Below are 12,099 nucleotides of genomic sequence, written 5' to 3'. Positions count from 1 at the left end.
TTTCTTTTTATGGCAATGGCTACCCCATTATGTATTTCGCCAGATTTATTACTGGTGTAGGTGTTGTAGGTGTATATCTTTAATGGTTCGGTTTCTGGCTTGCCATGGCTGTTTATTAGGATGATGTCAGGATAGAATTCGCGGTACGTGTTTACGAATTCGCGAGCTCGTTCTTTCGTCCATAGGAAAACATTGTGCTGTATTATACGAAGTCTAGCCATCTTTAAACTCTTTCTTTGAGCCCGGGCAGACTTGTCGTGGTTCTTCGAAACCATTGCGTATTTTACTGGGGTTACGTTTTTCAATCATGCTGGGCATGATATTAATGTTTCCCTGGCGTAGGTATTTCAAAATTTGTGTTTCTTTTTCTGGCGAGCGGAATTCCGGGTTGCTCAAGGTGTATTTTATTATTCCTTTGTTTATTTCATTGCCAATGGATTTCCTGCTGTTGTGGAATTTCTTCGGTTCGTTTGCTAACAGTCTGATTCCGAGGACTTTGGGGTCTGTGGGAATGACGTCTTTGAGAGTAGTTTGTGAGGTTGACGGTTGTGAAGTCGAAGCCTGTGGGGTTGAGGCTTGCGAGGTTGATGCTTGGATGGTTTGGCTGGTTGAGAGGCTGGGTTGGCTTGTGCTTAAGCCTTGGCATGATTGACACTCCGTGCGCGTGGTACTGATCGTGATCTTACTCTGGCCCCCTCGGACATTTTAGAGGAGAGGTAGGTGGGGCCTGCTGGCGGAACAAAAGTGCGTGCTTGCATGTTGTCGTTGGAGGCGGTCTCCATGTTTATCTCTTCTCCTGTTTCTTCCTCCTGCTCACTGAAGAGCCTGTCATGCCTGTCGAGGGCTCTTAACATGCGAGAGGATGCTCTCTTGCGAGGTGGCGATCCCCATGATGTCTTCCCTGGGCTCTGGGGCAATGACCCTGAGTATTTCAGCTGAGTTGGTGTCATTCTCAAGTGTGACTTCTGGGAGGCCAGCTCTGCGTAGGCCCCTGTTGGCAATGGCATTGTAGTCAGGGTTTTGTTCCTTTAGACACGTGAGGTGAGCAATGATGAGTATCGTCAGCATTTCGAGAGAGGTGTTATTGGGGAGTTGTATTATTGGTTGGGTCACCTTGGGGGGTAGCATTTCGGATAGATTTTATGATTGTCTCTTTTGTGGCTGAGTCAGTTGCAGAAACAGCGTGCTTTGCCATTTCACTGTATGTTTTGTTTTGTACTGCCCTTGCTTTTTCTGTCTTTTTTTCTTCTGTTTCTTTTATCATCTTTTTCCTTTCAGGGCAGCTGTTTGCCAGCGTGCGGTGTTCGCCAGCACATATGAGATACTTTTTGTAGTCATTACTACACTCTGTGTAGGTGTGTCCTATTTCCCCACATTCAGAGCAGTACTTTGTTTCTTTATTTGGGCATCTGCTTTTGTTATGCATGTATTCATTTAAGATCCGGGAGAGCTGCGACCGGAGGTAGTCGGAGAGGCTCCCACTAACTTTCAGACGAACTCTGGTCATTTTAGGTCATCAGATTTACTTTACTCACCATAAAAATCCTACCAAAGTCCACCCTTCTCTAAAGCCCCCCCCCCTTCTAAAAGGAGATGGGGCCAGGGTGGAGATGCCTATCACTACACCTCCTTATCCAACCTCGGGGAACAAGTCACACACGAGGTATGGGCCGGAGGGTGTCCCTTGGGGTGTATGGATATCCCCAAACCCACCCGCAGGTCGAGGCGTAATTCCAGTACACCGCCCACTTCAACGAATACACCCTCGTTGAGTTGGCGTGCAATATCCAAAGGACGGCCAGCTCGAGGGTGCAGGTATCCGTGGGGGACAAACAACACAGGAAATGCGGTGTAAGAGAGCAAGCAAGCGAGTTTGCGTAAACAATCCACGCTACGGGGGTCACATTAATGCCACAGTCAGTGACAGTAGTGCAAGTTCTTCAGGATCACGCTAAACGAGTCACGTTAATGCCACTACAAGTGAGTGGCGATAATGCTAAGCGTGTAGCAATAATGTCACGCGGGAGCAGTAGGTGTGACCTCTCGTGATGAAGGCTCAGGCGCGAGTGCTGAACTCGGCCCGGGTGCGGGAGCTGAAGTGGGTCTGAGCTGTGCCAGCTACCCGGGAACGAGGGGAGCCTGCGGTCCAATGGGCGAGCCGTGAGGTGTCCATGGTCAACCAGTCAAGTCTCGGTATGCGTCGTCGAGAAGTTGCTGATGGTGAGGGCGAGAGGACAGGCTGTGGACCTGGACCCAACCTGGGGGATGTATGACGCACTGCAGGTTGCCGGGGTCGGCTACAGTATCACGTCCAGGCCCAACTGGCTCAATGTGTCCAAACCATAAATATTTATTTATTTAGCTTATTTTGCCTAAAAACATGAAATTCTTGTTCTTATTTTTTTTTCTTTTGAAATATTGATACTATACCAATAGAGTACTACCTTACTGTGGGGAGTGGCTTGCTCATTAGAAATTGATTTCGAGTGCTACTTCTAATGAGGGCATACCTGGATCTTTTAGGTCCAAGTTTTTTTTGTTGTTATCGTGGATGATAGATTGACACCCCCACGACGGACAAGACGATTGGCCCTTGGTGTAACTGCTTTGGGTACAGTTACGCGATACCTGCTTTGGGCTAGTGCTTTTAATTACAAGCCTTGATGTGCAAGTAATTAAAAGCACGAAGCACAGTGGCAGCCAATAGTTTCGCTGCGAAGTGTTCGGCCGAACATATAAGGGCTCACACCCGTTCGGCAGGGTTCCGACCCCGACCGGCCTTCCCACATAGAGACAGTTGGCTACCCTGTGTGCCTCACCGTTTTTGATACCACTTCCACCTTTCATCGTCCAGTTAATTAGCTCTGCTAGCCTCCCCTCTACCCATCATTCATCACCCTCGCTATGGCGTAACCCATGGGTCACGTTATCAAATTGGCGTACACTGGAGAGCCTATCTCTTGTGAGGAGGCTCTCCAGAACATCATCATCACTGAGGTGGTAGTCACACACCTCTTTAAGGTCCATAATGGCTTCAAAGTGACAGTTGCCAAACCTGAACACCTGACCCCATTTCTTTCGGCCGACGGCCAAAGAAAGCTCAAAGATCATGGCTTTTCACCTGTTCCCTCCCCCGAGATGAAGGCTAAGTGTACGATCGTGGCGAAAAAGATCGACAAGACGATCCCCCCACGATCGTGCGAGTCCATCTGGCAGGAGGTTTCCGTCAAGAATGGTGTCACTGTTCTCGACTTCTATAAGCCGCCCGAGTCGCGCATCGTCAAGATTCGCGTCTCATCCCCCGAGGAAGCCCAGAAACTTCTCTCACGGGGACTCATGATGTTCAATACATCGGTCCCCACCTATAAATTGGAACCCGAATGCTTCATTCACATCGACCAATGCTTAAACTGCTACTGCTTTCACCACAAAAAACACCAATGCACACACCCCCAGAAATGCTCTCGGTTCGCCGGCGACGGTCATTTCTTCGCCAGGTGCACTGAAACCATCAAATGCTGCAACTGCGAGGGATCGCAGGTCGCATTTAGTGGATCCTGCCCTAAACGGAAGGAAATACTAAAGGCAAAACGAGCTGAGCTCCGCCAAGACAATAATACTGTCCCTTCCTACGCAACAACAGCTGCTACACAACCTGCTCAGACCAGCACACCTAGACGACCCACGACTTCCTCACGGACAACTCTGCCCACACAACCCCAAACAAGCACCCTCACACCTAACACAAACCCAAAAATCCAGGCCATATTACACGTAAGTCTCATTGCTGCCAAATACAACGCAAAAAGATTCGCAAACATTGTCCCTATTATGCTCCAAAGAAACGGCTTCCACAGCATTGTTGTCCCTGAGGAAATCTTTGAAGACGAAAACCTATACATCCCTGAGTACGCCACAACATACACAGAAACCACAGGAAATGTGACAGACACTCACCCAGAGCCTCATTCTTCCTCACAACACCGACACCTCGTTTTGCAACCTCAGCCACAACGAAGACATAGAGAAACAGCACAGGCATGCCATACTACAAATACCACTGATCACAAACGCAAACAAACCACACCACCATCCACGCACACCAAGAAAGACAAAAAGGATCCTCCTATCCCTCAAGCTCGTCGTCGTAGATTGGATGACACCATTCTTGACGACGACAGTAGCGACTCCGACATCGATGTCGAGAGCGTTCTCTAGGCCGGGCTTGGGCTCTGGGCTGGAGCCATGCTTCCTGCCAGATGACCCCTGGGACAGCGCGGGAGCATCGGGAATTGGTCCGCCGATTCTCAGGATTTACGCGCCGGTTCACAGGACTCCCTGCCTGACCTCGAGGAGCCGTCGATCGCGGAGCCGCTACAGGGCTCAGGTTACGCCACGCAAGGTAAACCCAGGTAGAATGGGTGTACCTTGAGTGACTTACTGACGACCGACCGAGCCGGCGCGGGTACTTCCATCTCGGTGGAGGACCCCGTGTTGGCTAGGTCGATCCAGACGCGCAATCTCACGCACGAGCTGCATCTAAACAAAAACTCTCTCCTTCACACACAAACACTTTACTCTCACCAACAGCAAACACTAACAAACACAAACTCCAGCTTGCTCTGATTGAATGAAGCACTCAGACGGTTTCCTGTAGTGGGTCGTGACCGATCTATTGCACGTCTGAACTCCGCGAGGAAGCCTCTCGCTTCCTCCTTAACATCATGTGGGGTAAGTTGGCCTGTAGACAGACCAACAAATTCCGTGCTTGACTCACCACTGGCTGGATGGCCTCACCCTCCATCCTTCGTTCCGGCATGGGACAGGGAATGATGCAGTTTTCGGGTTTTGCCGCATCACTTTGAAGCCACCTTCTACTCATTCCTTTCAAATTTCCCCTTCCCCTATCCACTCGTTTTGTTCAGTTGTTCTCGTGTTCTCTTTCTGTCTGTTCACTTGTTTTGGTTTTTGTGGTCCTGTACCTTTTTAATCTCCTCAATAAAGTAATCTCCCCCAGGTACTGCCTTCTCTTATCCCCGTTTTTAAATACCTTCACCTCGTCTCCTGACGCTTGTGACCGCCACCTCACTCCTCACCCTCACTCATACCATATCCTTGCCATAGCGTTGACCCTCATCCTTATCCTTACCCTGACATCCCACTGGTTTCGGTTTCCGACACGTGGCGCTTGCTGCTAGTACTCGTGCTAGGACCACAAACCCTTTAGCGTAAGGGTTTGTGCGAGCCGAGGAAAGAAGCGTCACGGCCAATGGAGTTAACCCAATCGTGGTGAGGCCGCCCGAGCCGCGCCCCTCCGGAAGACCTGCGGCCGAGGGAGAGAGATCTCCTCTCGATCCGGGCGGGAAGGTCCAGCCTGTGTGTGGTCTCACTCGAGCTTCATCCTGCTTCAGCGGTGATGGTTAGCCGACGGACAGCTCTGGAGCTACGGTCGAGAGGCCGTGGCTCCGAGCATACCGCAGATGGCGCCAAAAACCTGCTAACTTCTTTCCCCTCCCCCTCAGTTAGCCGAGAGGCTCCGTGTTCGCCATAGCAATGCTCCACGCCCCTGGGAAAAATGTGGCGAGGCGAGCCGCGCTCAAGGTCGCGGTGTATTCCCCGCGCCACAAGTCGCGGCCTTACCTCGCCGCACGATCTCGCGAGGTGCGGCCGCGCGGCGAACACGCGAGTCTGCCGATGGTGCTGGGCCCCTCGATACTTTTCCTCTTTCAACAAACCCACTCCAACTATTACCTCAAGTTTACCCCGCAGGCTGCGTGAAGCCCCGGCTCCTTCTCCTAAAATTCTTTTCCTCCTCCTATCCCCACTCTTCCTCCCCCCCCCTCTTTACACACTTTTATGCTTTATGCACTTCTAATGGTTAACCCAGGTTAGATATGAACTCAGGGCCCCTTTGAGGGCGTCTGGCGGCCCCTTTGTCTAGCATAGGTCATTTGGTAAACTATGCGACATACTTTTTCACCTTAGATTGGTTTCAGATGATACCTTCTATGTATAATCTAGCGCATTTTTGGAAACATTTGAAAGAGCCTCAAGGGCTACAAGCAGACATCCATATCTGTATATGGTAAGTTAAAAACTCTTATAGTCAGATATTTGTATCAGGTTCGTTTTGTCAAACTGCTCTGAGCTGCCAGTCTTTACTTTTTACGAAGTTTAAATCATACACTCTGCGAAAATTATTTGCCTCTGATGTATCTACCCGCTTTAATCATTGTAGACATCAAAGTACAATGGAAATGATTTCTGGAAAAAAGTGCGATGTCGATTTGTTAAAGGCAAGAAGCAAAGAAAATATTAGACGATATCGTTATTGCACTAAAAACACATCTTAAATTGATTATACATCTACGACTCTGATTGGTTACTTGCCCATACATTGTTTTTTTTCATACAAGCAGCAATGAGCAAAAGTTTAGCTGACGGGAGCATTATTGCACTGATAACTGTACTTGTGCATAAGGTGACGTAAAAACCTTTGCATAATTGCGCATACTATCGTAGCAGCTACATTCTGAATAAGTTCACTACTGTGCAACTTAAAAGTTTGTTCTATGATAGCATGAGTAGCACTTGTATTTGCCTTACTTGTTTGCACGTGTATATCATCGTATTTAAAGGACTAGCAAAGTTTCGGATAATAAAACCATTAATCTATTCTAATGCATACATTTGACAGTTTCTGAGTATGTGACCCGATCTTCGCACCCGACTTTCAGATTTACTAATAACAACCACACTTCATTCGATAGAGGTTTTGGAAGGTTTCTGCTCGATTGCTTTCCCCATTGTTCTTGCTAAGGCATTATCATTGATGTCAGAAATCCCAAAAATTGAAATATATATATATATGACTTTCATCCTAATACATACATTAATAAAGAACATTTATTTAGCTCTTTTTTGTGTTCGTCACATACATAAGTGGGTCAATGTGTGTAAATCACTGATCTCAAAAAATGGGTCGAGCAGCTGAGGCGGGCGGCAAAATTTGGAGTCAAGATCAGCACCATTTTGGTGGGACCACTTTGCACGTCACAGCTCTGTAAATGTTGGGGTTACCTCCATATAACGTTGCTAAATGACCACACAATTTCTCATCTCATCAAAAATCGAGCATCCATACACATTGAAGAGGGATCATATTTGCTCTGTTCTTTATATATGCAAAGTTCGCTTCCAAACTTCTAGCTCATACAGACGAATCCTGCCGACATATTTTTTTTCCGAACATTTTTTTAATCATGTCCCAGGCCGACCCTCCCCTTCAGTTCGTTACGTAACAAAGTTTTTATTTTTTATCTACCAAATATACCAAATCACCCCTGCCTCTACTACACATTACATTACATTACATTACATTACATCAATTGTAAAATTTTTACTCTCTGCTCCAAGTGTACTTTAAAAACCTAACCCACTGGAAGTGGTCCCAAGAAATTAAACAATAGTCTTACATCAGCGGTGTAAATACATTGGATGTAGGCCTAGGGATATGTATCATTGTTTTTTTTTTTATTATTATTCATCCATCTATCTATCACTATCTACTTCGGGGCGATTTTCAGTTAAGTTGACGGTGAAATTTCGACTTCAAAATAGTTATCATTTAATCAGATAAAAGTTGGATGAGTAAAATCCTGAAACTGTGGATACGACCTTTGTATGACATTCAGCATTCCGATAGACGGGTCTGACACTCCCGAAACGCACTCACTACGAAAATGGCTGGTAAATCTGCCATTACTCGTCTGTCATGATTGCATCTTTCTGCTATGTATAATAGAAATATATATTTTTTATGGATCTATCATATTATTTTACTTCCGTTTTCTCGATAAATAAACATGCACACAAGCCCCTGTGGGAGCCGTACCACGTGGTCGTTTGCTTATGGTAATCTATATTACGCTCTTTGAAACAGATTAATGCTTAATTCTAGCTTACTTTTATTCTATCTAATTCTAACTTACTTTTGATTTGTGTCTACATTCAATCATATCTTTATTTTCCATAAAAAAAAAGTTAATGGGTTATTTTTTATTATGCAATCTTTATCCTGGGATGACTCTTTTGCCCATATCAGTAGGTAATGTCAAATTATAATGTGTTATTTTTGTTACAGTAAGATATGTGTAGGTAAAGGTGATAGTCGCCGACTTGTGATACGACGTTATGCCTTTTTTTTTTCTTTCTTTCTTATTTCTTACGAGACTTTATGATTATATGGGCATGTGTCTAATAAGTGGTATAACTCAGTTTCGAATCACTCCCGATACCTCAGGGACAACTAACTCCAATGACAACAGTCCAATGTCGAAAAACTAGGGTATAACACTATGCTGTTGTTGACTGAATATCACCACTGGTGCGAAAATAAATGGATCACTAGTAACCAAAAATGTCCTATTAAAATCGATTCCTCTCTAATGGAACTAACATAGTTGGAGAAAAAAATAAACAAATAGATAATTTTCAACTTCATAAATAATGCACTGGATATAACCTGACTTCAACGTGTACATCCTATTATGTAAATGACACTGACCAAACACCTGTCTACGTATACATGTATATACTTGTGCGCACACGTGTTCTCATGAGTAGACACTCAAACAAATGCATTAAGACCAACAGTCCATGTTGTCTGGGTTATGATTTATTCCCTTCCCACACGCGACGTTTATTTCATACAGCCAGGGGCCGGATTCGCTAATGGACTTACGATGGCAAAATCATTAATAATGATCATTCCCATGGTAAACAAACAGCAGTGGTACTCACTAACAACTTGTCATCGGAATTACCATGGTAAATTTTACCACTCGTCTGAGAACTGGCACGTCCCCTGGTTCTTTCTGGGAAGATGTCAATACATGTATATCTCGTTTAAAATAATTTTGCAAATTTTTTTAGTTTGTTTTTGTAGATGATATAATTAATTAGTATGATGGCAAGCATATTACACTATAGACAAGACGAAGAAATGCGAATTTAATATGAAATTAGCAAAAGTAAAATCTACAAATTTTCGTAAAATTATTGGTAGACAAGTCTTTATTATACTCTAGAGTGCATGGAATGGATATATATGTGAACTCATTAAAAACTCTTCTCTGACATAATTACTACAAATTCTATAGAAAAAATTACTTATCAGATATACAAACCGGCAATAACAATGTTAACCAAGTATAAAAACTCCTGTGTCTGTCGGCGCTTTGGCAACGGACAACAAACTCCAAAGTCATGGGCAAGAATGAACTTGAAATACTTCATTTATTTGACGAAAGATGTTAATGAATAAAAATTGTGTTTGGACCGTTTCTTAGTTTAACAATAATTAGAAATAAATAGATAAATAAAAACTGTTAGCACTGTTTCTTTGGTTTGCGGTAAACAATGATATACTAATAAGTGTTTGTAATAGTTCCTATTTATACGATAAATAGCCAGGGAAGTCTATTAACATCTTACATGTTGGATATGATTAAGTAAATCTCAATTTTTTTTTTATACATGTGCTTGAAAGGTGTTTTAGCTATGAAAATGATTTTTAAAATCTCGCTGTGTCTAGTTCTATTTACATATTCCGTGACTGGCCGGAGAACTTAAAATATTATGCATGTTGGCTACCATTAAAACGAGTTGATTTACGACTGTAACTCTTGCGATGCAAGTTATTATTTCTTCGGAAATCCCACATAGCCATCACTGGTAAACGCAATGGTAAATGCACTGCAATTTTATATGTTATTGAATCCGACCAATGGAAGCCAGTTAGTATATCTTGACGTAATGGAGAGCAATTGAAAGACAAATAAATGTTGTTGTTTTTTCATGACAATACTATGATAAAGTTAACTGAAACTGACTTTTTTCCTCAAATCAATATTTTCTGTTTAAGTATTGGAAAGCCTTAATGTGCATTCTCCTCCCCTTTTGTGGGTGTAAATTGTTTTTTTTTTTTTCTTTAGATTTATTCGCACGAATAAAGAAACCTCGTTTCCTTCGGGAGTTATTGATGCTTATGCTATTTCTTAATTTTACAACTATTACATAATTTAGAACGGTAGTACACCAAATATGTGTATGGGGAAAATAATGAAAAGTAACTGGGGTTAGCCTCCAATTATGGACAGTCCCCGTAAAAAGACGCATTGAAATTCATTGAAATTTGACAAAGAGAGAAAAAATACAGATGTCTTGAGGTAAGTTATGGAAATGCGTTGAGTCAAAACTTGGATCAAATTCATGACAATATTACTTTGTTTAGGGCTGAATAAGGTGTATGCACACAGTGTACAAGCTGAGTGCATATTTGAATCCTACTTACATCATGAGGTTGGTTGGTGTTCACTGAATCTTGATCAGTAATGTCATCAAATTCGTCACTCGACCATCCATCATCGGAGTCAATCACGTGCATCCATTCGCTGCCACCTTTCGCTTGCTCCGCCGCTTGGCTGCTCTGAGGCGGCCGACTTGCCGGGAAATGGGACGGCGGTTGATATCTTGACCCAATAATGTTGCTAGTAAAAATAAACATATGAAAACATAAATAGATAGATAATAAATACCCAGTAATTCACCAAAGAAATGACAAAAACACATGAGTATGTAAAAAATCAATACGTAAGTTGTCCGGTGTTTAGCCTACTTTGTAATGGGCAACTTCCGTCTCATTTCTTGGCCTTTCTTTATATGGCGATGCCGTATCTACGCAGTCAAATAATTCGTATAAGCGTTGGGAAGGGGCGACAAAGGACACATGTCCTTCCTAAGATTAGGAATTTAGTGACAAGATCTCATGTTGAACAGTTAAGCAGCGAATTAAAATAGCCATTGGAAAAACAGAATGGTAAACAATTCAATTATGCAATGCAAAAGAAAGATCATTTCAAAACCCTATCTCTGAAAGATCTAGAATCAGGGGTACATTAGCAACTTGCGAAGAAGTCATGGAAACTTACTCTATGGTTAAATTTTCTTCTACAATTTTCCGGAATATGAGAGTATCATGGTTTCCGTATACTGGGTCGTCATCTTCATCACTCCGAACTCCGTCTTGAGATTCAAAATTGCCATACACCGGATCAGCTGCCATTGTTCACAGCAACTAAATTATTAATACTCAGGCATAATCCTCACACTATGTAATTATACAATATGTATGAACATAAAGTGTGACAATCTACACTCAAAGCAAATGAACTAGTAAGCTAAAAACCCATGAAACATCGGTGCTGCTAAGAGTGGTCTCAATATCTTATCAGACAGGAAGGACTTCCCTTAATGTCGGAGTTGCCTCATACGCTAAGACAGTACTTCATGAAGTCCATAAGCACTTTTATAGAACTTATTAATTCATAGGATTAGAAAGTTGGACAAATTACAATCAAAAGGACAGGAGAAGGGAGAACGAAAGAGGGAACACGGCGAAAGCTGAGAGGGTAAGGGAGGAAAATGTAGAGTGACAACGGAGAGGGAAGTAGAGGAAGAGGGAGGGAAAGATAAATAGATGGAAAAATAGGAAGATAGAGAAGGAGAGAGGAAAAGAGAGAGAGAGAGAAAGTCAAAGTCAAAGTCAAAAGTCAAAACATTTTATTCCATTAATTACAATGGTTATTCTTTACATAAATACATTCATATCTACAGTTGATTATTTAATAGGTGTTCTTTTAATTTCGTTTTGAAATTACAAAAGCTATTAATGATTCTTATATTATCTGGTAACATGTTCCATAGCTTGGGTCCACGTATTTCCATTTGTCGTGCCCCTGTATCAGTCCTCGATCTCTTAACATAAAGAGAGTTTACTTGGCGTGTCACGACACCTGATGTGGTCCCTACAGTTTGCAAGGGCATTAACCATTGCGGATAATTCCCATGAATGGGCTTGTAGATGAATACACATGTATCATAACTGCATTTAGGTTGGAGTTTTAACCAATTTAATTTTTGGATATGTGGGCTAATGTGATCAAGTTTACTGATATTACCTAATGCAACTCTTGCAGCAAAGTTTTGTAATTTTTGTACTTTTTGCATTTGGGTTTTGTTAGTCGAACCCCAAATATT

General features: G+C 43.0%; 1 protein-coding gene across 5 annotated transcripts in view; it reads right to left on the bottom strand.

Annotated features, from left to right (window-relative positions):
• Positions 1-11,253, bottom strand: part of LOC113808317 (basic salivary proline-rich protein 1) — a 141,132-nt gene extending 129,879 nt beyond the window's left edge. The window contains exons 1-3 of one of the 5 annotated variants that reach the window (XM_070131363.1): positions 10,992-11,235; positions 10,679-10,737; positions 10,355-10,550 (exon numbers count right to left, since the gene is read on the bottom strand). In XM_070131363.1, the coding sequence (XP_069987464.1) occupies positions 10,355-10,550; positions 10,679-10,704 (222 nt within the window). In that variant the 5' untranslated portion in view covers positions 10,705-10,737; positions 10,992-11,235. Of the gene's footprint in view, positions 1-8,802; positions 8,877-10,354; positions 10,551-10,678; positions 10,748-10,991 lie in introns of those variants that run through there. The other 4 variants (XM_070131366.1, XM_070131362.1, XM_070131367.1 and 1 more) reach the window with 4 other exon arrangements.
• Positions 11,254-12,099: the final 846 nt, after the last annotated feature.

This window comes from Penaeus vannamei, chromosome 16 (assembly GCF_042767895.1).
Source record: "Penaeus vannamei isolate JL-2024 chromosome 16, ASM4276789v1, whole genome shotgun sequence".
Classification (NCBI taxonomy): Eukaryota; Metazoa; Arthropoda; class Malacostraca; order Decapoda; family Penaeidae; genus Penaeus; species Penaeus vannamei.
Note: the sequence above shows the minus strand (reverse complement) of the source record. Positions and strands in the feature narration are given on the sequence as shown.